The sequence below is a fragment of the Hypanus sabinus genome, chromosome 18 (assembly GCF_030144855.1).
Source record: "Hypanus sabinus isolate sHypSab1 chromosome 18, sHypSab1.hap1, whole genome shotgun sequence".
Classification (NCBI taxonomy): domain Eukaryota; kingdom Metazoa; phylum Chordata; class Chondrichthyes; order Myliobatiformes; family Dasyatidae; genus Hypanus; species Hypanus sabinus.
Genome location: NC_082723.1, coordinates 19319194 through 19347186, shown reverse-complemented (window position 1 = coordinate 19347186; position 27993 = coordinate 19319194). Strand labels below are relative to the sequence as shown.

Sequence of the window (27993 nt, the reverse complement as noted above, 5' to 3'; positions counted from 1 at the left end):
GAATATTTCAGTGTTTGAACTATGATCCCAGTTTTCTTCGTTTCACGTTAAGTCAGTAGCACATCAGCTTTTAAATGGCATTTTAATCATTTTACCTTAAACAGTTGTCAGAAAACAAACGTAAACGTCTAGTGTCACTTTACTGGGAGGCTTCCGAAATCATCCGTCTCGCTGACAGTTTTCCCCAAAACATGAATCCTCCCGCTGTTGGGAATCCGTTGCCCCGGTAACCGTATCCAACGCCTAATCCGTTGTCAAGGCTGGGCGACCTCTCACCTTTCTGAGGACTTCCACCGCGTGGTTGCGCTGCCGTTTCCGCTTCCGTCGCGGGAAGAATCTTCAGAGTTCAGCGGTAAATGTGATTTTTGCTCGTTTCAGCGTTTTACAAATGATAAGGAATGGGGAGTTCCGTCGGAACATGTGAATTGGGTGGATTTCCTTGTTGCTTTGCACATCCCCGACGAGGAGCAGGGAATATAAGGGTTGTATCGTACAGGGCATTCTTTCAAAGCAGATGAAATGTGAGTGAGGAGACAACCCGCCAATATTTTTAACTCATCCTCGACAGGCCTAAGCGCCGGGCCAGAGATTAGATGATTGGGGGACAGAAACGCCAAGGCGAGAGATGCACCGCATTCCAGCAGTTTCCCATGCCGCTTTGTGTTATATTGGCGTCAAGGTGAACTTTTAGCCACAGACCAGGGAGAATTCCAGTTCTCAGCTAGGCTCTTAAGTTGCTATCAGTCACTACATCGAAATCGTTGTCACCTTCTGTAAAACAATTGCAATCTTGATCTTATTACTGCACCGAAAGTGCCGATCCAGTGTGAGATGAAGCTACTTGGATATCCATAGAGTGTATGTTTATGAGTGCTGGTGACTACATATTTATATACTATTTATAATGCATTCAAATAACCTGGAGATGAGTGGTTGAGTTGAAATACAGTACTGTACAAAAGTCTTAGACATATAACTAGAGTGCGTCAGACTTTTGCATAGTACTGTAGTACTGCCAGGTTTACAAACTGGCTCCACGTTGAAAAATACAGTCTGTGAAAAGTCTTAGGCACTCTAGTTATAGTGTGCCTGAGACTTTTGCACACTACTGTAAAGCATCTGTCAACAGGGTCTGGTTATTATTGCTGTTAAACTGGTTTTGTTCCATGTTGAAAAAAGGAATAGTGTATCTGTTTCTTAATATAGAATGGTCAAAAATGTTTATTTTGATTAAATCAATATTTTTATTCTTGCATGCAGGACAATACATTTGAAGGACGCTGCAGTATGGACCGTGATGTAGTACGTAAGGTTAAAAAACGTAAATATGGTGACAATACAGGAAGAGAACTTTCTTCTCATTTCCCAGAAGATAATCTAGAGACTTCTATTGCGGACGATCACCAAGTGATGCAAAGTCCCAAATTACATGGACACAGGAAACAGAAAAAGAAAAGATGCACCGAATCATTAGGTAAACATGAAAATTTAGAGCCTGTTAAAGTGGACTCTGAAAGAGACTTAAATCTCTTTGTCAGTGAAGATGCAAGACCAAAGAAGAAAAAGAAACGTGAAAGGGAAAATAGTTTTAGATCAGAAGGACAGTGTGATGGTTCAGATGTGCAAATTCTCAGTTTATCAAACAATGCTGAAAAGAAGAAGAAAAAGAAAAACAAATGCACTTCATTGGGAAGGTTTGGCAGTTCAGTTATGGCAGACTCTGACTTGGTTTTGAATAATCTACTTGTTGGTGATGACGAAAAGGAACAGAGGGAAGAGAAAAATCATTCCAGATCAGGAGCTGCATGTGAACGTGTACAAATGGAAGATCACAAGTCATTTTGTGAGCAAAGAAAGAAAAAACATCATTGCAAGTCAGTGGGAGGTGACTATGCTTCACAGGAATGTGCAGTCGAGATTCAGGAAGAGAAGCAACACTCCAAGTTGATGGGCAATCAAGTCAAACGAAAGAACAAAAATCGCCATTCTTGCTTGGTAGAAGCGGGAGATACATTTAAGTTTAAGATAGAGGCTACCAAAGAAAAGGATTATAGTATTTTATTGAAAGGTGACAATACTTCAGAGACTCCTGCAAAAGAATCAATACAACAATCAATGTGTAATCCCAAGTCTGTGGATGGCAAAGCTGGGAAAAAGAAGAAAAGGAAGCGTTGTTCTGATTTGGCAGAAGGTGGTGAAGTGTCTGAGTGTACTCGAGTAAGGAATATACAACAGGTACAGAATTCAATAAGGAACGCTGGTGGTCAAAAGGAAAAAGAATGCTATGATCCATTGACAGTAGGTGGTATTGAAAACATTACAGGGAATCCTGACAAAGAGAGGGAAATTTTAGAATCTGCAGATGTTGATATGAGCACATCATCCAAAAAGTGCAAGAAAAAGAAGAAAATGCAGTTTAACACTTCCCTCAATGATACTGAAGTTTTACAAAAGTGTGTGAAGAAATGTAAAGAAAGCAACCTGTTTCCGTTTGAAACTGCTGTGGAAAAGAATTACTCTGCAAACTTCAATAACCGTGGTAAATCGTTAAAGAAACGAAAAGTAAAATGCAATGCAAGTGGGACAGCCACAGACAACTCCACAATCATACAAAGTACTGAGACTGTAGGGATTGTTGCGGAACAAGCTGAACAAGAACTCCATAATTCCAGTACAATTTGCCAAGGGACTGTCAAAAACTCCAGAAAGTTAAAGCGAAAGAAAAGCAGTTTATCTAAATGCAAAGCTAGCAAAAGAAGCGCAAGGCAGGATGGGCCCTTGCACTGCTCTGCATTGAGCAATGAGGACACATTACAGATGGTCATTACACCCAAGACCATTGCAAAATCAAACAAGAAAACAAAGAAGAAACTGAAAAAGAAAAGCCAGGAGCAACAGCATGTGATTGTGTCTGACAATAATCTTAATAACACATCTGTTGAGCAGTCCCAAGAAGAAGGCAAAACTCTTGATGAAAATGCAGCCAAGCAAAGGTCTAAATCCCGTCTGTCGGAGCTCCTCAAAGATTTTGTTCCAAGTGCAGAAACGCTAGCAACTGGGACACTACATAGCATGTATAAATATGATCTTCCACGTTTTGAAAAATTTAAAGAAGAAGGTAAAACCAATTTGTTAATGTGTTTATTCACTTAACACTAATTTATTGTTGAGCAATTTTTTGAATATTTTAATTGCAAAGATTTTTTTAGTTTTCATATTCAAAGTTAAGAGAAAATGTAAATTGATGTTTAATTAACAAACATAATATTTTTAAAGCAACTGGTGGTGAGCTGTCTAAGAAACAAATTGCCTAAGAAGTGGTCATTAATGTAATTTAATTGAGCAGATTTTCTGCTCTGGTGTTCTGCAAGCTAAAGAGTGTGTGTATGCAGGAAAGTCCTTCCTTTATCATGCCTGAGATAGGTATTTTTGTATACTTTTGTGTGATCTATGACTTTCTGTATCTGGCAACATTGGAATGCAGAGTGGAGATCCAAGAAGATAGAAGCAAACTATCTTTAATCACATTATAATCAAATGCAGCATATTATTGGTATATCTCAACTGGTTCGCATGGTGGCGTAGCAGATAGTCTAATGCTTTACATTGCCAGCAATCAAGATCAGGATTTAATTCCCATTGCTGTCTGTAAGGAGTGCATTCTCCCCATGACTGCATGGGTTTCCTTCTGTATTCCAAAGACTGCGTGGGTGAGGTCCAGTAAATTGTGGGCATGCTTGGTTGATGCTGGAATTATAATAACATTTGCGGGCTGCCCCCAGTGCAATCCTCAGATTGTGTTGGTCATTGACACAAACAGAGCATTTAACTGTACATTTATATGTACATTTGACAAATAAAGTTAATCTTTATCTTTAGATCATAACCTTTGCCAATAAAAATCTAAGATACGGTATTGGGAATGGTTCCTACAGCTCCAAGAAAATGCTCCATCATTCAGTAAAATCATTTATAGAATATAGAACAGTACAGAAGAAGAACAGGCCCTTCAGCCTTGAACCAGCTTAAAGATAAATCAAACCACCCCCCCCCCAAGAAACTAGTCCTTCCTACCTACACCATATCCATATCCCTCCCTCCTCCTTACATCCATCTAAACACCTCCTAAAAGCCTCTAATGTATTTGCCTATACCACCATACCAGGCAGCGCGATCCAGGCGTCCACCACTCTCTAAGTTAAAAAAAAACTTGCCCCTTATATCCCCTTTGAATTTACCCCCTCTCGCCAGACATTTGCTCCTACACCTCACAGCAAACTGCTGGCTAAATCCCTAATCCTCCGTTTCTGATATCAGAGCATCCTCTGCTATGTCAGATAAATAATTGCGAAGACACTCAACCCACTGCTCACAATCTTGCCTAGAAGCCAAGATAAAGCAGTCTGCACTGCAATTGTCTTCTACTTCTTGCTGGAAAAGACAAAATTTATTTTTGAAAAATCACTGCATGAGCATGCAAGTATAACGCATTGTTTTGCAAATTTGAAAATAAATTTTAATGGAGTATAAGAATTGGAGCCACTTGGTGTGCACAGAGCAGCTACTTTGGAGGTCCTAGGTGAGCCGTTTATAACACACCATAGAGAAACTCGTTGTCTTAAACATGCAGATGAACAAGATAAATTTCATTCTGCTGTGAACGATAACGGACAGGTTTTATCATTTAACTAAAATATAATATTGCATTTCTTAACTTTGCCTAGTCATGGATATTTTACTATCAAGGATGTTAGTTGTTACCAGAACGGTTAAGTTATATATGTATAGATTAAAATAGAGGGAAATATTTAAAAGTACTTGGAATTAAGAACAAGCACTCAAATTATTTATGATTTTATAAGGTTTTTACGATTGTTTGACTGACCATACATTGAAGTTTTTGTTATTAAATCTTCTATCAGACAATATACATTTCTGCGATCAAGACTGAATTAGTTTCAAAGTTAGTTGTGTTGGAGGAGCAAGTTCTCAGAAGTCGAGTAATAAATGAAATGTGCGATGAGCCAATCTGTTCTTATTGGCAGAAAGTGAAATATGGGTCTGGAAAGGTCATTGCTCCTCTGATATTAATAGGACTGTCTATATAGGTTGATAGATCTCATCTGGTGGTACTGTTCCTTCACTGTTGTACGTTAGTGCATGGCTGGGCTATGTGCTCCAAAGAGAGCAGGACTTGAATCAACAGTGATAGCAACTTGAGATCTTGATCCTGGATTGGTTCTAATTGTGCTTTTCTTTATTTTTCTTTTCTATTGGTTTGTCATATTTTAAGCAAATATATTTCATCTGTTAAAGCACAGGAGTGTTTTACAATTGTAGAGGGAAGTTGATGGTTATGTCTCTGCTGCTAAATCTTCTCCATCTCCGTACTTCGGGTTAAGAGATGAATTAAAATACCTACTTTTTTTGTTACTGTTTTTAATATCAAATCTGATAACTTTTTTTTAAATGTGTGTTTAGGAATTCCAATCCGACAAGGCAGATTTACAAAGGAAGAAAATGAGCAGTTGAAGAAAAACATTAAAGAATTAATGGAGCTAACTGGAATTCAATCTGAATGGGAGTTTTTCCATGTTTCCGACTCCTTTGATGAAATGATGAGAATAAAACAGCTCAAGCAGAGTAATTTATTCTGTACTAAATTAGGTATATTCATTGTTCTATTTTACCCCCTAGTGTGGATTTAAGTTTTTGACTTGGCATGATAATATCTAACATCCTTACTGAAAGGAAAATCCTGCCTGACAAACCTACTGTGATTCTTTGGGGAAATTACAAGCAGGGCAGACAAAGGAAATGCAGTAGACATGGTGTACTTGGATTTTCAGAAGGCCTTTGGCAAGATGCCGCACATAAGGCTGCTTAGCGAGAGCCCATGGAATTACAGGGAAGTTGCTAGAGTGGGTGGAGCATTGGCTGGTAAGCAGAAAACAGAGTGGGAATAATGGGATCCTATTCTAGCTGGCTGCCATTTACAGTGGAGTTCCACAGGGGTTGGTGTTGGGACTGCTGCTTTTTACAATGTATGTCAATGATTTGGACTACGGTATTAATGGATTTGTGGCTAAATTTGCCGATGATACAAAGATAGGTGGAGGAGCAGTAGTGTTGAGAAAACAGAGACTTAGATAGTTTAGGGGAATGGGCAAAGAAGTGGCAAATGAAATACAATGTTGGAAAGTGTATGGTCATGCATTTTGGTGGAAGAAATAAATGGGCAAACTATTATTTAGGTGGGGGAGAGAATTCAAAATTCAGAGGTGCAAAGGGACTTGGGAGTCCTTGTGCAAGATACCCTAAAGCAGGGGTCGGCAACTTTTTTGCTCTGTGGGTTGCTTTTTTGCTGGATTGCGTATTAATGAGCGGACAGTGGGCCAGATAAGTACCATAAAAAGCTTGAAATATGGGAATTATCCATTTAAATACACCTAGTTATGTTTTGCCTCAAATTAATGAATAAGCATGCTCGAAAATCATTTGTGCTTAAGATTGCCTACCCCTGCCCTAAAGGTTAACCTCCAGGTTGAGTTGGTTGTGAAGAAGGCGAATGCAATGTTGGCATTTATTTCTAGAGGTATAGAATATAAAGGCAGGGATGTGATGTTGAGGCTCTATAAGGCTCTTGTGAGACCACACATGGAATATTGTGTGCTGTTTTGGGCTCTTTGTTTTAGAAAGGATATACTGACATTGGAGAGGGTTTAGATAAGATGCATAAGAATAATTCCAGGAATGAAAGGACTACCACATGAGGAACGTCTGGCAGCTCTTTGGCTGTATTCCCTGGAGTTCAGGAGAATGGAGGTTTCTATGTCTCATAGAAACATTCTAGATGTTAAAAAGGCCTGAACAGATTAGATATGGCAAAATTATTTCCCATGGTAGGGGATTCTAGGACAAGAGGGCATGACTTCAGGATTGAAGGACGTCTATTTAGATCAGAGATAAGGAGAAATTACTTTAGTCAGAGGGTGGTAAATCTGGAATTTGGAAGCCATGGAAGCCAAGTCATGGGGTGCATTTAAGGCAGAGATAGATAGGTTCTTGATTAGCCAAGGCATCAATGGGTATGGGGTGAAGTCAGGGGAGTGGGGATGATTGGAAGATTTGGATCCGCCCATGATTGATTGGTGAAGCAGACTCGATGGGCCGAATGGCCTAATTCTGTTCCTATATCTTATGATCTACAACCGTCAAACCTCAGTATATTATTATTGATTGGAACTTGCATCATACTGTAGTTAATATTTTTGGAAAATGTGGTTGTTATTTCCAAATTTCCATTTGATAGTTTCTTCTTTGTTGAGCCAAAATAATTTCTAGGTTTTCTTTCATCCATTGTTAATGATGCATCAATGTTATATTGAAACTCCTCCTAGCTGAAGGCATTCCAAGACCATGGAAGTGTGTTTATCAGCGAGCCAAGAAGATGTTTGATCCTAATCGATGCAAAGGCAGGTAGGTAATATGGAATATTTTGTATATATAGCATTTTAGATATTTGTATGGATTGTTACAAATGGTTAACATCATAACAAAAAATGCAGGAAGTTGTAAAATTTAATTCAGGACTAGATTTAATTTACTGTTACCCCTTGTCTCATGACTCCATTTTCTGTTTACCCTTTCTCATTTGAGTTTGAGACACTTACAATCATTTTGTGAGGAGGTGAATTTATTCTGGCTTTCTCAGTTTATCGTTTAATCAGAAATCTAGAGTTAGGAAGGTATGAAATATGTTCAAATGAATTAAATAGGAAGGAGGCTAATAGATCTGTTTTTTAAAAAAAAGTCAGCATCCTAATGATCCCAGATGACTTGTGTTTATGTGGGAAATTTGTAGTGGGCCATATCACTTTTTAGTTTGATAAAGAAATATTACTTCAAGTCAAGTCACTTTTATTGTCATTTTGACCATAACTGCTGGTACAGTACATAGTAAAAATGAAACAACGTTTTTCAGGACCATGGTATTACATGACACAGTACAAAAACTAGACTGAACTATGTAAAAAAACAACACAGAAAAGAAAAACAACTGCACTAGACTACAGACCTACCCAGGACTGCATAAAGTGCACAAAACAGTGCAGGCATTACAATAAATAATAAACAGGACAATATGACAGTAAGGTGTCAGTCCAGGTCCGGGTATTGAGGAGCTTTGATAGCTTGGGGGAAGAAACTGTTACATAGTCTGAGTGCTTCGGTGCCTTTTCCCAGACGGCAGGAGGGAGAAGAGTTTGTATGAGGGGTGCGTGGGGTCCTTCAGAATGCTGATTGCTTGGCGAATGCAGCGTGTAGTGTAAATGTCTGTGATGGCGGGAAGAGAGACCCCAATGATCTCAGTTGACCTCACTATCCGCTGCAGGGTCTTGCGATCCAAGATGGTGCAATTTCCAAACCAGGCAGTGATGCAGCTGCTCAGGATGCTCTCAATACAATCCCTGTAGAATGTGATGAGGATGGGGGGGTGGGAGATGGACTTTCCTTAGCCTTCGCAGAAAGTAGAGACACTGCTGGGCTTTCTTTGCTATGGAGCTGGTGTTGAGGGGTCAGGTGAGATTCTCCGCCAGGTGAACAAGAAATTTGGTGCTCTTAACGATCTCTACCGAGGAGCCGTCGATGTTCAGCAGGGAGTGGTCACTCCGTGCCCTCCTGAAGTCAACAACCATCTCTTATTATTTATTATCATACTTCTTATTAGGTACACAGAAGAAGAATTGAAGAAACTGAACCACTTGCTCCAAATTCATGGGAATCAGTGGATCAAAATTGGTAAACTCATGGATCGAAGTGATACCTCTGTTTTAAATCGGGCAAGATTATTAAAGAAATGTAGGTTAATTATGATAAAGTTTATTATTTTATGAAAGTATGTAGTTTCAATCTTTTTTCAATAACTTTATCTTTTAATGTAACATTTAAATTACATATTATTGGAGTGCAATTGGTGTTGAGTATTTGTGTAATTCCATGCACTTTTTTTACATGAATGTACTCAATAGATAAATGAGTTAAAATAATTAACTCTGTTCATTTTTTTAAAAATAACTTTTGTCTCCATGTCTGAAACCCAAGGCCCCACAATACAGTAAATAATTTTAGTTGACAATGTAGGACTACTTGCAATGCCCAATTGTCAGAGCAGATTTTCTTTGCATAATGTGTTAAAACGAGATTCTCTTCAGTATATTTCATGAAAAAAAATCATAGGAAGGTGTGTCTTTGTATTATCCTAACTAATATTAACCAATACCAACAAACTAGTATATTTCACTATCTGGTTATCTGGTTGATTATGGCCATTTCTTCCCCTCCCCCTTCACTCTTCTTTCATTAACCTTTCAGACTCTCTTCTTACCTGCCTATCACCTCCCTCTACGGCCTTTCCTCCCTCTTTTTCTCACATAATGTACTCTCCTGTCAGAATCCTTCTTCAGTCCTTTACACTTTTCACCAGTCACATTCCAGCTTCTCACTTCATCCCATCCCCCAACTCACCTGGCTTCATCTATCACCTTCTAGCTCGTATGACTTGCCCTCCCCACCCACCCACCCACCAACCAACCAACCACCTTTTTATTCTGGCTTCTTTTCCGGTCCTGATGAAGGTCTCAGCTCAAAACATCAATAGTTTATTCTTTCCCATTGATTACCTATGGAGTGCCACCAACTTGTGTGTGTTGCTTTGGATTTCCAGCATCAGAAATATCTCTTGTATTGCATTATCTATCTAGTTATTTGTAGCTCATTGTTATGTTCAAGTTAATTAAGACCATAAGATATAGGAGCGGGATTAAGCCATTTGGCCCATTGAGTCTGCTCTGCCATTTCATCGTGGCTGATCAATTTCCTCTCAGCCCCAGTCTCTTGTCTTCTCCCTGAACCCTTCATGCACTGACCAATCAAAAATCTATCAAACTCTTCCTTAAATATACCTACAAACTTGGCCTGCACAGCTGCTAATGGCAAAGAATTCCACAGATTCACCACTCTCTGGCTAAAGGAATTCCTCCTCATCTCTGTTTTAATAGGATGCCCCTTTATTCTGAGGCTATGGTTTCCCACCATAGGAAACATCCTCTCTACATCCACACTATCAAGGCCTTTAACCATTTAATAGGTTTCAATGAGGTCAGCCCTCATTTTGAATTCCAGTCAATACAGACCCAGATCCATCCAGCCATTCATATGACAGGCCATTCAATCTTGAAATCATTTTCATGAACCTCCTTTGAACCCTCTTCAGTTTCAGCACGTCCTTTTTAAGATAAAGGGCACAAAACTGCTTACAATACTCCAACTGAGAGCTCACCAGTGTTTTATAAAGTCTCAATATTACATCCTTGCTTTTATATTCTAGTTGTCTTGAAATGAAAGCTAACGTCATATTTGCCTTCCTCACCACTGACTCGACCTGTAATTTAACCCTTAGGGAATCTTGCACAAGGACTCCCCAAATCCCTTTGTGTCTCCATTGTTTTTTTAAAATATATTTTCTCTCTGTTTAGAAAAAAGTCAACTCTCATTTCTTCTACCAAAGTGCATGAGCATACACTTTCTGACACTGTATTCCATCTGCCATTTCTTTGTCCATGATCCTTATCTGTTCAACTCCATCTGTAACCTCTCTACTTTCTCAAAACTACCTGATCTTCACCTATCTTCATATCATCTGCAAATGTTACAGCAAAGCCATCAATTCCATCATCCAGATCATTAAAATTTAATGTAAAAAGAATCAGTCCCAACGCAGACCTCTATGGAATGCCACTCGTCACTGGCAGAAGTTTCCCTTTATTCCCACTCTTTGCCTCCTGCCTATCAGCCACTGCTTTATCCATATTAGAATCTTTCCTGTAATTATCATTATTTCATGCATTATAACAGTAGCTATTCTATTTTGAGCACTTGTGAAATATTTTGGGATGCCTTATGGTTGTTAAAGTGCCTAATGGTTGTCAACTTATTTAGAGTTCACAGCTCAACAGCAAATCATTTGGCCTACCCAGTCTCGGAATTTATATTCCAAGGGAGCTTTTCTCACCGTCTTTTCATCCTATGTCTATTTGAAATACTGTTGTTTTTAACTATAAATAAGATCAAAATTCAGAAAGACTATGGTGAATTAAGGTTCTGACTGTGTCTGGTTTCTTGTTGGGTTAACCCTGTATGGCCAAAAACCCTGGTGCAGCACAGCAGAGTGGTGGTTAGCACAATGCTTTCCAATATCAGTGGCCCAGTTTCAATTCGCACTGTTTTGTTCTCCCTGTGACAGCGTGGTTTACTCTGGGTGCTCTGGTTTCCTCCCACTGTCCAAAGACCTACTGATTAGTAGGTTAATTGGTCGTAAATTATCCCTGTTAAATCAGGGGATGCTGGGTGGTGCAGCTCAAAGAGCCAGAAGAGCCTATTCCTCACTCTATCTCAATAAATGACAAAAAAAATTAAAATTTTCTTGAATTGATTTTTAATCAGCCTTGAAAACTGGACCCTGGAGTAAAAAGGAGGTGAGGACACTAATGAAGATAATGGAGAAAATAATTAAAGAAAGAATGGCAGAATTACCCAATAATCTAACAATCTCGGATTCGGATTCAAAAGTGCCCAATTCAATCTTACGTGAAAAATTATACAAGAAACTTCCTTGGTCTGCAATTGCAGAGCAAATGGAACATCGGAACTGGTTGCAGTGCAGGCAGAAGTGGTAAGTTAATGGTCATCTCAGTCACATAATAAATATTTTATTCTTTGTATTTTGGAAGAATTTGAAAGTTTATTGGAATGTTTTTCAGTTAAATAGTTACAGTGCAAAAAACACGAGTGTAACATTTTTCTTCCAGTATTTCTCAATATCTCGTGTTCTTTGTATCTATCCTCTTAATATTTCTTTTGCTGTAGTCTGATTGAAAAATTGCTTGGATTCCAGCACCTGCAGATTTTCTCTTGTTTGTCCATTGCTCCCTGAAAGAGGCCATGCAGGTTGATAAGGTGATAAATAAGTCATGTGGCATGCTTGCTATTATTAGTTGAGGAACGGAGTTGAGCATTGGAAAATAATGTTATGGCTTTAATAAACAAGTTGGGCTGCATTCAGTTCTGGTTGCCCCATTTTAGATAGATAAATACTTTATTGATCCCAAAGGAAATGACAGTGTCACAGTAGCATTACCAGTGCACAGATATACAAATATTAGAAAAGTAGTAAGAAAGAATACAAAATAAGTTACCTCAAACAGTCTAACAGTAGGGGGTCATCACTTCCCCAGCTATAGGTTGACTCATTATAGAGTCTAATGGCTGAGGGTAACAATGCCTCATATAGCGCTCTTTGGAGCAGCGCAGTTGTCTAAGTCTATTACTAAATGTGCTCCTCTGTTCATCCAAGGTGGCATGCAGAGGGTGAGATACATCTTCCAGAATTGCCATGATTTTCAATAGGGTCCTTTGTTCTAACACAGCCTCCAGTGTGTCCAGTTTGACTCCCATAACAGAGCCAGCCATTCTGATCAGTTTATTGAGCCTATTGCCATTGCCCCAGCAAAAACCGTACAGGAGATTGTTCTGGCGACAACAGACTGGCAGAACGTGTGAAGGAGAGGCCTGCATACTCTAGAGGACCTTTGTCTCCTCAAGAAGTAGAGGTGACTCTGTGTTGGTGCTCCTCTCAAGTCTGTCATTCAGGTGCACCCCCAGGTTTTTGTAGGTCCTCATCACATCCTCACCCTCACCATCAGTAGTAACAGGGAGCAGTGCAGGCTTAGTCTTCCTAAAGTCCATCACCATCTCCTTTGTCTGACTGAAGTTCAGCTGCAGATGATTCATCTTGCACCATTTGACAAAGTCCTCCACCAGGGCCCTGTATTCATCCCCCGTCCTCCCTTTATACACCCAACCATTGCTGAGTCATTAGGGAATTTCTGCAGATGACATGACTCACTGTTGTATCTAAAGTCTGATGTATGCAGGGTAAATAGAAAGGGAGTCAATATGGTCCTCTACGGGGGCTGCAGAAGAGGTTTACCAAGATACTGTCTGGGTTAGAGGGCATGTACTAAAAGGAGAATTTGCACAAACTTGGGTTGTTTTCTCTGGAGCAGCGGAAGCTGAAAGGAGACCGAACAGAGGTTTAGTAGATTATGAAAGGGATAGATGGAATAGACAGACAATATCTTATTCCCAGGGTTGAAAGTGATTCAGCTATAAAAGGTGAGGCACATGTTAGAAGGGCCTTAGCATAGTGAGAGGGAGATGAGGAAAAGAAGATGATACATTCCACCCATGAAGCAACTAAAGTAAACTTGGGACAGCCTGTTCTTTAAACTCCCTGTCACGAGCATGTGTAAAACCTATCAAAAATTCTGGCATTCAGAACAGTGCTAAAACTATTAAAAATTAAGATGCTAAATTTTAAAAAAACACTTGAACTTAATTCAGGAAGTGCAAATTACCTAATAGTTACATAGGAACCACACAGCTCTCTTTCTTAGAATAAGACATAGGATCAGCAGGCTGATTACCTGGCAAAGGTATTACAAGATTGCACTTACCATTAGGGTTTGCATCAAACCTTGCAGCATTGGCAAATAATTGAGCAATGTTTGGGATTTCTGATTTGGCCTGGGAATGAACACAATCCCTGCAGAGTAAACGCAGTACAAAAGCTGCAAAATTAACACAGCAAAGCTAACCAGATACTTGTAAACTAGATTTTCATGCTTCAAAAATTGCCTCATATCCAGCAAAAGATTAGATATGAAAGAACACTGATTAGCGTCATTCAGAAGAAAATAGCTGACGTTACAGTGTAATGCATCTGAGAACATAGAACAGTACAGCACAGGAATAAGTCCTTCCACTCACAAAGTTCTGCTGAACTAATTAAATTAGTACTCAATGAAACTAATCCTTTTTGTTGACACAAGGTCCATATTCTTTTATTTCCTGTATGTTCATGTACATATCTAAGAACGCCTCTATCAATTTTGCCCCCACTATCACCACCTCAAGCAGTGCATTCCAGACACCCTCAACTCTTATCTACAAAAGACATTGCTTACCCTGCACATCTCCTTTGAAATTATCCTTCCGTACAGAAGAAGCAAGGTTGTTATGCCGATACTTAAAAGTACATATAGGACGTGGTTGGTGGGTCTTCTGATACGATCGTGCCTCATTTGAATGTTTCAGGAAACAAGCAAATCTGCAAGTGTTTCTGCACTGGGGAGGAAGCAAATTCAGAAGAGTTCCCACGGGAGCTAAAATGAATTTGCTCTTGCATCAATGTCTGCTAATTCATTAAGTCACTAAATTTAAATTATCAATGTCTTTCAAGATAAGCAAAATAGTTGTGGTGATTTTAATTACTTTTATTCTGCAATAGGTTGAGTATCTTGACTGCAAAAATGTCTGACAGGACGATGCCCTTGAAAACCAACTGTAACCAGAAAAATATCAATCTCATCAAAAGGTAAAAAGTCCAGTTAAGGTATTTGAAGAAACAAACATAATACCAATAACATAATTTGGCATGATGCTGAATTGTTGAGTTATACCCGAAGCAATTTAAGAGTGAGAAATGTTATCTAATGGTATTTTTATTTGTACTATGTCAAGATACTATACCAAAAATATCACTATTATATTGATCAGATTTTGTTATACTGCTGAGTTCCAGTTAGAAAAGTGGGCTGAAAGATGGCAGATGGAGTTTAATGCTGAGAAGTTGAGGTGCTACATTTTGGTAGGACTAATCAAAATAGGACATACATGGTAAATGGTAGGGCATTGAGGAATGCAGTAGAACAAAGTGATCTAGGAATAATGGTGCATAGTTCCTTGAAGGTGGAATCTCATGTGGATAGGGTGGTGAAGAAAGCTTTTGGTATGCTGGCCTTTATAAATCAGAGCATTGAGTATAGGAGTTGGGATGTAATGTTAAAATTGTACAAGGCATTGGTGAGGCCAAACGGAGTACAGTTGGCCCTCCTTATCCGCGAGGGATTGGTTCTGGGACCTCTCGCGGATACCAAAATTTGCGGATGCTCAAGTCCCTTATTCAACCTGTCTCAGTGCAGTGGACATTAGGACCCGGTGGTAGAGCTCTGAATCCGCAGTGTTTCTGTTCACGAAAATAATCACGATCATGATTGAAAATAAACCGGAAATAAAGCGATCGGAAAGAGGTGAAACGCCATCGGGCATTGGAAAAGCATTAGGCTACGTTGGTCAACAATCAGAACAATTTTAAAGTATAAAGTGAGAAAGGCTCTGGCTCGATGAAAGTTACAATTATTACTAAGCATCGCAGTAGTTTAATTATTGGGTTTTGGGGTTTGATCCTCCACATCAACCCGGCACGGTGGAGAGAGCACGCGGGAGCGGTCTGTCACTGGATTGAACTTGGGAACTTCCATTCCTGAGCCCGGCTCTGAAGCATACATTCTTAAGTGTTTTATATGCATAGAAAGGTAAATATATACTATATATTAAGACAAACGTTTGACTAACTGATGCTAAATAATACAGGATGTACCTGTTCCGACTTAGTAAGAGAACTTCCGATTTTTTTTAAATCCCAATCCACGATAACCCACAGACATCCTCCCGTATACTTTAAATCATCTCTAGATTACTTAATACAATGTAAATGCTATGTAAAATAGTTGTTATACTGCATTGTTTGGGGAATAATGACAAGAAAGAAAATCTGTACATGCTCGAACAACAAGTGCTGGAAGAGCACTTCTGGGTTTTCGTGATTTGCGGTTGGTTGAATTTGCATGCAGAATTCGCGGATAAGGAGGGCTGACTATATTGTGTACAGCTCTGGTCACCGAATTATAGGAAAGATGTCAACAAAGTAGAGTACTGAGGAAATTTATTAGAATGTTACCTGGGTTTGAGCACCTAAGTTACAGAGAAAGGTTGAACAAATTAGGTCTTTATTCTTTGGAGCATAGAAGGTTGAGCATCCGTAAATTTTGGTATCAGCGAGGGGTCCCAGAACCAATCCCTCGTGGATAAGGAGGGCCAACTGTACATTGAAGCACACATTGAAATGCGTTGTTTGCGTCAATGACCAATACAGCCCAAGCATCTGCTGGGGTCAGTCCACAAGTGTCACCATGCTTCCAGCACCAACATAGTGGAGGAAACCACACCACACAGCGGAGAAACACGCAGTTATGTAGAGAACATACACACTGCTTACAGACAGCAGCGAGAATTAAACCCTGACCACCGGCGCTATAAAGCATTATACTAGCAGCTATGTTACTGTGCCACTTTTTATTATTAACTTATTTAATTTTATATAGTTATGAATATACTATTATCTAATATATTTAGACCTTGGCTTTGGTTCTACCATGTCAACAAAAAAAAAACAAAAAAAAGAATCACCAGGCCCCTTACTTCCTTAGGAGGCTAAGGAAATTTGGACTATCCCGTTTAACCCTCACCAATTTTATTTTGATGCAGCATAGTAAGCATCACAGCTTAGTATAGCAGCTCCTCTGCCTGTAATGACAAGAACTGCAGAGAGGGGTAGACACAACTCAGCACATACTTATGCTTTGAATCTTACTTTATGCACGACCTCTTGGGGGCCAACCAAAGGTGCTATTTTACAATCCAAAGACAGTTCTACTAAGAACTTCGAGTACCGCAGGTCTACTCTTATCAGTGAGCCGATCGTTGATCGGAGTAGCTGGACTGGTGCTGGCAGCGAAGCAGGTCATAGTGTCAAAGGGGATGGCTGGGCTGTTAGAGAAGTTGCCAGTTGGGATATCAGGAAAAGAGATGCCTGCAGACTGTGTTGCTGCCCATTGCTTGGAAGCATCAAAGTTGGTGCAGTATAACCTTGGGAAATTGCTTCAGACGTTTAACTTGTGATCACAAGACTCTGGTGGGTGATAATATAACTTGCTGCTGGCCTGCTACCCTTGTCTGGTGGAAGGGCAGATGACATGGGAGCTGTGCAGCCTCGGTTGAAGCAAGGACTAGGCCTCAAGCCTCAGGTTTGCCTGCTGCTGCAGACCAGGTAAGAGATGCAGAGGCGTTACAGTGGCTGGAGCCTGACCTCTCTCATTGGTGCTGCCCTCCTGTGTTCTAAGGGTGGAATGACAGGCTGGATTGCAAATATCTGTACATTGCCTGGAGACTGTACCATCAATTGTTGGACATTATCGCTCAGGGTCTTGGACTACATACAGTGGCATGCAAAGTTTGGGCACCCCGGTCAAAATTCCTGTTACTGTGACTAGCTAAGCGAGTAAAAGTTACCTGATTTCCAAAAGGCATAAAGTTAAAGATGACATTTCTTTAATATTTTAAGCAAGATTATTCTTTTATTTCTATTTTTTACAGTTTCAAAATAGCAAAAAAAAAGGGCCCAAAGCAAAAGTTTAGGCACCCTGCATGGTCAGTATTTAGTAACACCCACTTTGGCAAATATCACAGCTTGTAAATGCTTTCTGTAGCCAGCTAAGAGTCTTTCAATTATTGTTTGGGGGATTTTTACCCATTCTTTCTTGCAAAAGGCTTCTAGTTCTTGAGATTCTTGGGCCGCCTTGGATGCACTGCTCTTTTGAGGTCTACCCGCAGATTTTAGATGATGTTTAGGTCGGGGGACTATGAGGGCCATGACAAAACCTTCAGCTTGTACCTCTTGAAGTAGTCCATTGTGGATTTTGAGGTGTGTTTAGGATCATTACCCTGTTGTAGAAGTCATCCTCTTTTCATTTTCAGCTTTTTTTTTCCAGACAGTGTGATGTCTGCTTCCAGAATTTGCTGGTATTTAATTGAATTAATTCTTCCCTCCACTAGTGAAATGTTCCCCGTGCCACTGGCTGCAACACAAGCCCAGAACGTGATCGATCCACCTCTATGCTTAACAGTTGGAGAGGTGTTCTTTTTATGAAATTCTGCACCCTTCTTTCTCCGAACATACCTTTGCTCATTGTGGCCAAAAAGTTCTGTTTTACCTTCATCAGTCCACAGGACTTGTTTCCAAAATGCATCAGGCTTGTTTAGATGTTCCTTTGCAAACTTCTGACACTGAATTTTGTGGTGAGGACGCAGGAAAGGTTTTCTTCTGGTGACTCTTCCATGAAGGTCCTATTTGTGCAGGTGTCGCTACACAGTAGAACAGTGCATCACCACTCCAGAGAATGTTAAATCTTCCTGAAGGTCTTTTGCAGTCAAACAGGGGTTTTGATTTGCCTTTCTAGCAATCCTACAAGCAGTTCTCTCAGAAAGTTTTCTTGGTCTTCCAGACCTCAACTTGACTGCCACCTGTTAATTGCCATTTCTTAATTACATTACAAACTGAGGAAATGGCTACCTGAAAATGCTTTGCTATCTTCTTATAGCCTTCTCTTGCTTTGTGGGCATCATTTATTTTAATTTTCGGAGTGCTAAGCAGCTGCTGATTTTTGGGACAAGGCTTGAGGAGTCAGGATATTTTTCAAGCTTTGAAATTTGCATCACCTGGCCTTTCCTAATGATGACTGTGAACAAGCCATAGCCCTAACAAGCTAATTAAGGTCTGAGGCCTTGGTAAAAGTTATCTGAGAGCTCAAATCTCTTGGGGTGGCCAAACTTTTGCATGGTGCTCCTTTCCCTTTTTTCACTCCAAAATTGTACAAAACAAAAATAATACACTAATCTTGCTTAAAATGTTGAAAAGAATGTTTCATCTTTAATTTTATGACTTTTGTAGATCAGTTCATCTTCTACTCACTTAACTATTCACAGTAACAGAAATTTTGACTAGGGGTGCCCAAACTTTTGCATGCCACTGTGTATGTTTTTTTTCCGAGTGAATATGTTTCTTTACTCACTATTTGGAATATTACTCGCTATTTTGAAGTTGTTTGCTATTTTGCACCTTTGCCCCAGAGGAATGCTGTCTCATTCAGATGTATCTATGCATGGTTTGAATGATAATTGAACTTGATCTTCATTTGATATTTTGGTAAAGTAGCCAACAAAGCATAAGATGGAAAAGGCTAAAAGTATGTACCACCTTATTCAAGGACAGCTTGTATTCCACTGTTATACGAGTATTGAATGGTCCCCAGTACCTTGTTATGGCTTTACACCTTAGTTTCCACCTGCACTGTATTTTCTCTGTAGCAGTTACATTTTTTTCTGCATTTGGTTACAACGCACTGTTGTAATGAAATAATCTGAATGGTATGCAAAACAAACCTTTTCACCTCAGAACATGTGACAATAACAATTAGTATATTATTTATAAAGAGAGCAACACAAAATGCTGGAGGAACTCAGATGAAGAGTTTCGGCCTGAAACATAAGCTGTACTCTTTTTCCATAGGTGCTGCTTGACCTGCTGAGTTCCTCCAGCATTTTGTGTCTTTTGTTTGGATTTCCAGCATTTGTAGATTTTCTCTTGTTTGTGATATATAGAGACATCTTTAGTGCAGCTTTGGCAAAGACATTAGAATCGAGTCTTTAGAAACTAGATATAAACCATATCCATTGTATTTTGCAGATTGTACCTGTCAGGTGTTGATGACATTGGTGAGGTGGATTGGGAGGAACTTTGCAGCGCTGTTGGGTAAACAATATTGTCTTCACTTTCATTTCAAAGTGGCAATGACATAAAGATATAACAACAACTGGATTTGGTGCTTCAAAACTAAGAGGAGGACTAAATGCTGACCCCTTATCCTAAGTCTATGCTTCTTAGCATTTTATTCTCCAGTATTTAATTTAATAGTTTATTAGACTAAATAATTTATAAGCCTTTAAAAATACAAATTTACTTCTGTTTGAAATTTTCTTGCCTTAATTTTCACACATCAAGTGAAAAGAAGAATTTATTTCCAGTCAACTGAATGCATGTTGGCATTTGTTTCAATAAAATTATTTTCATTAAGAACTGAGAGCAAAGTGTATCTGTTATTTTTTTTTAGAGATGTTCCACCTATAGCCATTCAAAGGATGTTCTATAGATTAAAATCCCGTTATGTACCTGACTGGTCCAAGAAGTCCTTTGGAGGTTAGTAATCTTATTGCTATTATTGTGCTTGTGTATTTTTTTTAATATTCTGTCCACAATTCTTGATAGTTCAGCAATGCAGAAAACATTGAATGATTACGATCTATTTGAAATTGAGGTTTGTCTTATTAGTTGATCTCTGCTAAAGATGTACACTACAATGCAAAAATCTTGGGTATACCTGGGTGCCTAACACTTTTGCACCATACTATAGTACACTGTACTGCTGCCACAAAAGGGAAAAATTCATGACATACAATATGTGAGTGATAAACGATTCTGATATAGGTCCTTATTGAGGACTGAGAGTGGAATCGGGAAGGGGTATCATGGTTGGGAAAAGGGGAAGGGAGAGGGGAGAGAGTGGGAAGCACCAGAGAGATATTCTGTAATGATTGATTACTCAATTGTTTGGAATCAAATGACCTTGCCTGGTGTCTCAGGACTGGGCGTATCTGCACCCATGTCAACCCCCACCCCAGCGTTCCTACTGTACCACCTCTCCTGCACCTCCACCATGGGGCTGTACCCTCGCAATTCCCAGTATCCTTTGCGCCTGCCAGTTTTACAAACCCATTTTCCACTCCACGTTGACAAAACCGTAGTTGGGTGTTATAACTGGTCTAACAATAATTGTTTATAGAATTGAAAAAGGACATTTAATACACTGTTAATTACTCATGAACTTCATTCATTGTTAAATGAATATGCTGCAGCTAGCAATATATGCTGATAAATGAATCCTCAGATTTTATAATTCTCAGTGTATTGCTTTATAAATCTTAGAGAAATAGTCCCATGAATTTCACAAATAGGATTGGAAAAATGGGGAAATAGAGCTGTTACGTTCACATTTTTCCAGCACTATTGTGAAACATTACTGTTTTAAAGCTGCTGCTCTTCATTCTATAACTAAAATTATTCAACATTAATTGGAAATAGGAAAAGGAAAGGAGCAAAAAGAACTTTCTATGAAAGGAAGGCTGTTCTAGAAGTTGATTAAATATGCTTAAGATGCATACTCAATTCTTTGGACTTGTAGGGCTCCTAATTTCACAATTGCATATTTCCTGATATTATAGTTCAGATTCAGATTCAGTTTATTGTCATTTAGAAACCACAAATGCAATGCAGTTAAAAAAATGAGACAACGTTCCTCCAGAATGCTATCACAAAAGCATATGATAAAACAGACTACACCAGAAAATCCACGAATGGCAATCCCCAATCCAGAGTCCGGAGAGGCTGCTGCGTATTAATATCACGCTACCATCTCAGCATGTTCCCCGGAAAGGAGCTCCAAATCCACCAGACAAACAAGACCAAAAACTAAAGCTACAAGACCTGCACAAAACCACATATTTACAACATACAGTTACAACAGTGCAAACAATAGCATAATTGATTAAAAAAAACAGACTATGGGCAAAGTAAAAATAGTCCAAAGATGTTAAAAGACTATAAGTTCGAAAGAAACCATCACACAGTTTCCACAAGTCCTCAGGGTCCCCGATTGACTCGTCAACTCACGCCGGCGATAGAAGGGAATACCACTGCTATGGACTTCCACGGCGCCGCCCAACTCAGCCTCGCAGACACAGCATACAATGAAAGCTCCGTCGAACCCAGCCTCACAGACACAGCACACAGTGAAAGCAACCTGACCGCAGAGTCTGTTGAACCTCCGACCATCCCCTCCAGCACAGCTTCTCCGAGCACCATCCTCTGCCGAGCGTATTAAGACAGCCCCGCCAATGGCCATCAGCAACGCGACCCCAAGGACTGGGGGCCTGTACTTCCCAGCAGAGACCTGGACCTCACAGCAGCAGCAGCAATGAAGAAGGTCTTCCTGGAGATTTCCAGATGTTCCTCCGTGCTCCCACATCCGTTTTCAACCGATTATGATTGCACACAGCACCCCGTTTCACAAGCAACAGATAATCAGCTCCAGAGTGGCCGCTGCAAGCTGCGTCACGCCGCCATCTTGGATCAGAAAGTTGTCCTTTATAATAATGTTTATATCTACATATTGTGTTCCATTTGTCAAGTAAACTGAGCAGCTTAACTAGGGCTCTGTAAAGTCTAATGAACAGGCTTGGCCTGTGAGTAGGGATTTATTTTCTTATATTTATAATGTACAGCATACCAAATAGAGATTTCCGAATTGTGGAGCTAGTTTCAGTCACAAAAACAACTGTTCAATCATGTAAGGAGCACACAAGGCTTAGAATGTTGACAAACACAAAAAAATCTGTGGATGCTGGAAATCCAAACAACAGACACAAAATGCTGGAGGAACTCAGCAGGCCAGGAGGCATCTATGGAAAAGAATTGGCTGAGACTCAGCCCGAAATGTTGACTGTTTACTCTTTTCCAATAACGCTGCCTAGCCTGCCGAGTTCCTCCAGCATTTTGTCTAGAGTGTTGACATCATTTGGGGAGTTATAGAGGATAAAGCAATAAACTTGATGAATTGCATGATCTTTATGGTTTTTGCATTGATCTTAGTAATCCAAATTGTTCAATTAGTGCAAATGATGCAGTACTAAAATGCAGGTATACAAGCATTTAAATTTAATATTTTAAAAAAAACCTCTTGTCAGTTTACTGAGTCCATTCTGACCAAGAATTCAAATTCTCTTTTAGTGTAATTAATAATTGTTAATAAAGAATTTAGTAGTTGGTATCAAAACAATTTCTGTGGCATTGAAAATTTAACTTTTATAAATTAAGTGACTCATTCCATCATATTATGATAGTGCTAGTTTTAAAAATACTCTTAGAGTCAAAGACTGAATATCATTTTTATTTTGCCACCTCCTTAGCTCTTTATCTAATAAAGAACTAATCATTTGTTCAGAATAAGATTTAGTATCACTGGCGTATGTTGGGAAATTTGATGTTTTGCAGCAGCAGTGCATTGTAATACATAATAAACAACTATACATTACAAAAAGAAATGTGAAATATACTGTATATAAAAATAAAGTAAGTCAATTAAGTTAAGTTGCGCAAAAAAGAAGTAGTGTTCTTGTCCATTCAAAAATCTGATGTTGGAGGGGAAGAAGCTGTTCCTGAAATATTGAGTATGGGTCTTCAGACTGCTGTACCGCCATCTTGATGATAGCAATGTTGCTGAGGACAAAGTTGGACTATAAAGTACATAGATTTACTGGTGACCAAGGAGTAACTCATTCCCAGTGATTACCATAAAACCAGTGCTTCCCAAATGCACAAGATATTTAATGAGCAGCAATACTTAACCTTGCTGCAGCATCCTTGACAACTGTATTTTGATTTATGTTTACTATCCTACATTTCCTTCTTTCAAAATGAATACGTGGTTCATTAGAAAGTGAATCTCAAGTTTGGATATTAACTCATTTTATTGTGAAAATAAATCAGTATTGAGGCTATACAGCTGGAAAAGGCAACAGGTATTCTCCTAACTACTTGTACTTCATATTTAGTATATTCAGTATGTTTCCTATCGATAAAAAGATGAGTGGAATTACATACTAGTTGAAAATGTTCTTAACCATCTGGATTTAGATTCATCAAAGCATTTATGTGTCTCTAAATTGATCTGTGTGTTTAGGAGTTCTAATTGGTTTTGTGTACAAACTAGATAATCTGCTTTCTGCAGGGATTGCTTCCTCCGCGATTCCCTTGTCCATTCATCCCTCCCCACTAATCTCCCTCTTGGCACTTATCCCTCCAAGCAGCTGAAGTACAACATCTGCCCGTTCACCTTGTCCTTAATTCCATTCAGGGTCTCAAACAGTCATTTCAGGTGAGGCACCACTTCACTTGTGAAAGTGCTGGGGTCATCTGTTGTGTCCAGTGCCACCGATGCAGCTTCCTCTACTTTGGTGAGACTCATCATAAATTGGGGAACCGCTTCATCGTGCACCTGCATTCCATCCTCCATAAGCAGAACTTCCAGGTGGGACGAGCATTTTAAACCACGATTCCCATTCCTATTCCAACATGTCTGTCCAAGGCCACCACTTGTGCCAAGATGAGGCCACCCTCAGGGTGGAGGAGCAATGCCTTGTGCTTCGTCTGGGTAGTCTCCAACCTGATGGCATGAATATCAATTTCTCCTTCTGGTAAAAAAAATACCCTTCCCCTCCCCTCGTCTTCTATTTCCCACTCTGGCCTTTTAACTCTTTACATTTACCCATCATTCCCTCTGGTCATCTCCTCCTTCTCCTTCTCCTATGGTCCACTTTCCTATCAGATTCCTTCTTCTCCAGCCCTTGACCTTTCTTGCCCACCTGGCTTCACCTATTACCTTCAAACTAGCCTCCTTCTCCTTCTCCTCCCATCACCTTTTTTATTTTGGTGCCTTACCCCTTCCTTCTCAGTGCTGAAGAAGGGTCTTGGCCCAGAACTTTGATTGTTTAATCATTTCCATAGATTCTACCTGACCTACAGAGTTCCTCCAGCATCTGCAGACATTTTCATGCTTATAATTAATTTACCTGTACTGAATTCTGCCTGAGAAAGCTTTGAAAGGATATAATGTTGCATTGTGCTGCAGAGTTTTAAAACACTGAATCATCATCTTTCAATTCATTTGTTTAAGTAGCTAGAACATTATTTGCCCAGAGACTGTGATTACGTTACATAGAACATAGAATAGTACAGGCCCTTTGGCCCACATTGTTGTGCCGACCCTCAAACCCTGCCTCCCATATAACCCCCCACCTTAAATTTCTCCATATACTTGTCTAGTAGTCTCTTAAACTTCAGTAGTGTGTCTGCCTCCACCACTGACTCAGGCAGTGCATTCCACGCACCAACCACTCTCTAATATCCCCCTTGAACTTCCCTCCCCTTAACTTAAAGCCATGTCCTCTTGTACTGAGCAGTGGTGCCCTGGGGAAGAGGCGCTGACTATCCACTCTGTCTATTCCTCTTAATATCTTGTACACCTCTATCACGTCTCCTCTCATCCTCCTTCTCTCTAAACCAGGCAGCATCCTGGTGAATCTCCTCTGTACCCTTTCCAATGCTTCCACATCCTTCCTATAGTGAGGCGACCAGAACTGGACACAGTACTCCAAGTGTGGCCTAACCAGAGTTTTATAGAGTTGCATCATTACATCACGTCTCTTAAACTCTATCCCTCGACTTATGAAAGCTAACACCCCATAAGCTTTCTTAACTACCCTAATTACCTGTGAGGCAACTTTCAGGGATCCGTGGACATGTATCCCCAGATCCCTCTGCTCCTCCACACTACCAAGTATCCTGCCATTTACTTTGTACTCTGCCTTGGAGTTTGTCCTTCCAAAGTGTACCACCTCACACTTCTCCGGGTTGAACTCCATCTGCCACTGCTCAGCCCACTTCTGCATCCTATCAATGTCTCTCTGCAATCTTTGATAATCCTCTACACTATCTACAACACCACCAATCTTTGTGTCATCTGCAAACTTGCCAACCCACCCTTCTACCCCCACATCCAGGTCGTTAATAAAAATCACAAAATGTACAGGTCCCAGAACAGATCCTTGTGGGACACTACTAGTCACAACCCTCCAATCTGAAGGTAGTCCCTCCACCATGACTCTCTGCCTTCTGCAGGCAAGCCAATTCTGAATCCACCTGGCCAAACTTCCCTGGATCCCATGCCTTCTGACTTTCTGAATAAGCCTACCATGTCAAATACCTTACTAAAATCCATGTACATCACATCCACTGCACTACCCTCATCTATATGTCTGGTCACCTCCTCAAAGAACTCCTCAGGCTTGTTAGACACGATCTGCCCTCCACAAAGCCATGCTGACTGTCCCTGATCAGACCATGATTCTCTAAATGCCCATAGATCCTATCTCTAAGAATCTTTTCCAACAGCTTTCCCACCATAGACATAAGGCTCACTGGTCTATAATTACCCGGACTATCGCTACTACCTTTTTTGAACAAGGGGGCAACATTCACCTCCCTCCAATCCTCCGGTACCATTCCTGTGGACAACGAGGACATAAAGATCCTAGCCAGAGGCTCAGCAATCTCTTCCCTCGCCTCGTGGAGCAGCCTGGGAATATAAGGCCCCAGGGACTTATCCGTCCTAATGTATTTTAACAACTCCAACACCTCCTCTCCCTTAATATCAACATGCTCCAGAACATCAACCTCACTCACATTGTCCTCACCATCATCAAGTTCCCTCTCATTGGTGAATACTGAAGAGAAGTATTCATTGAGGACCTCGCAGCCTCCAGGCACATCTTCCCACTTTTATCTCTAATCGGTCCTACCTTTACTCCTGTCATCCTTTTGTTCTTAACGTAATTGAAGAATGCCTTGGGGTTTTCCTTTACCCTACTCGCCAAGGCCTTCTCTTGACCTCTTCTTGCTCTTCTCAGCCCCTTCTTAAGCTCCTTTCTTGCTACCCTATATTCCTCAATAGTATTAGACCTCAATTACTATTTGGTTTCCATTAAATGCAGAGATTGCCTAAACTTTGAAAACCCATAGCTGAAAATTTATTAATGATTATATTACCATTGCACCTTGATAAATTAAAAGTCTTGAATAGGTACATGGAGCTCAGTAAAATAGAGGGCTATTGGTAAGCCTAGTAATTTCTAAGGTAGGGATATGTTCAGCACAACTTTGTGGACCGAAGGGCCTGTATTGTGCTGTAGGTTTTCTATGTTTCTATGTTAATACTAAAGAGTACAATTTTTTTTTTAATATAGCTATTGTAGAATTCTTACATGACTTCGTAATTCCAAAACTGGAGACGATGCTTTGTACAAAAACCCAAGTGGAAGATATCCATCAGCCACAACAACACGTGTTCCAATTGAGTGATATATTTAATGAAATTGATAATAGTGACTTTGAGGATGAAGATGATGAAGATGAGACAATACATTCATAGGAGGAACAATCAGTGCAAACTCCAGCTAGAGAAACTAAATGAAAACAATATCCTGCATGACAAGAATTTCTCCATTGTCTGTGCTGATTGGAACTGATGCTGTCCTGCATGAAGTACTGAGGAAGCAATAGGACTGGAAGTCATCTGTTGAACTGTTTTACCACACTGTTTATACATTGATGTTATGTGAACTTCCATACTCCTGTAGTTTTTAAACATTCTCCAGTTTTATTATTCAACTATTTACTGAAGGTAAATATTTGATAGATGATATATCATAATGAAAAAGATAAATGATTGTTATTGTAAAATTAAATATTCCAGGAAATGTGTGTAAAAATATATATATATAAATCCTCAACCCCTACTTTTATGAAGATGAATAATTCAATCTTGAAATAGGAACATCACACAGGTAATTGAATGAATATCCAAAGAATCTCAGACAAGTCTTTGTAAATATTTCCAATTATTAAATTTTATACATTTTTATCCAATTTTGATTGTTTTGAATTCTTCTCAAACAAATTTCAATTGTCAATGCAGTCTGACTGTCATACTTCTCAATCTAATGTTTTAATAAGAAAAAAAATCATCACTATTTAAAAATTCACTGGTTTATATTCATTCAGAGAACATCAATGATTTGTTATAAAATTTAAGATATCACAATGACGAAATTCTGTGTAACAGTGTTTGTCATATAAAACATCACAAATGATCAAAAGCATTCAGGAAAAATAACACTAGAATGATAATCACTGCTTTGTAGGAGTACATGGTAGTAGTCTTGTAGACAACAATCCACAAATATGAAGCAAGATGAATAATCGGTTTGTATTGAAATAATATTTGAAGGCTGGATACAAAGGGTTTTTTCACAGAAAAGAGTACTCAAAAGGTCTCACAGCGTCTGAAGAATGCAATAGATAATGCTTTACATTATTAACCCTTCATTAAAATAACAATTTCTTGCCCTTTCATAAGTAGTACTATGGCATGTTGTACATGTATCAAAAAAACATGAGATTTAATA

The 27993-nt window shown here is 39.5% G+C and overlaps 2 protein-coding genes and 1 non-coding gene across 5 annotated transcripts in view; 2 read left to right on the top strand and 1 right to left on the bottom strand.

Moving 5' to 3' along the window:
• The window catches only part of cfap77 (cilia and flagella associated protein 77), a 135085-nt gene extending 134854 nt beyond the window's left edge, over window positions 1–231 (bottom strand). Inside the window, exon 1 of the mRNA XM_059993790.1 lies at window positions 96–231. The gene's annotated coding sequence lies outside the window, so the exon portion shown is untranslated. The remainder of the gene's footprint in view (window positions 1–95) is intronic.
• On the top strand, window positions 216–27454 carry LOC132407380 (transcription termination factor 1-like). 3 transcript variants are annotated; one of them, XM_059993787.1, is made up of 10 exons: window positions 216–352; window positions 1261–3118; window positions 5482–5667; window positions 7401–7479; window positions 8729–8859; window positions 11503–11731; window positions 14408–14494; window positions 19544–19609; window positions 19968–20053; window positions 26773–27454. In XM_059993787.1, the coding sequence occupies exons 2-10, from the start codon at window positions 1288–1290 to the stop codon at window positions 26955–26957; spliced, it is 2880 nt and encodes a 959-aa protein (XP_059849770.1). In that variant the 5' UTR covers window positions 216–352; window positions 1261–1287; the 3' UTR covers window positions 26958–27454. The 3 variants fall into 3 exon arrangements, with proteins under 3 accessions (XP_059849770.1, XP_059849771.1, XP_059849772.1); XM_059993788.1 differs by lacking the exon at window positions 216–352 and adding an exon at window positions 359–521; XM_059993789.1 differs by lacking the exon at window positions 216–352 and adding an exon at window positions 575–858.
• LOC132377555 (small nucleolar RNA SNORA11) lies at window positions 4544–4647 on the top strand. Its single transcript, XR_009506693.1, has one exon. It is a non-coding gene; the product is annotated as a small nucleolar RNA SNORA11 (small nucleolar RNA).
• Window positions 27455–27993: the final 539 nt, after the last annotated feature.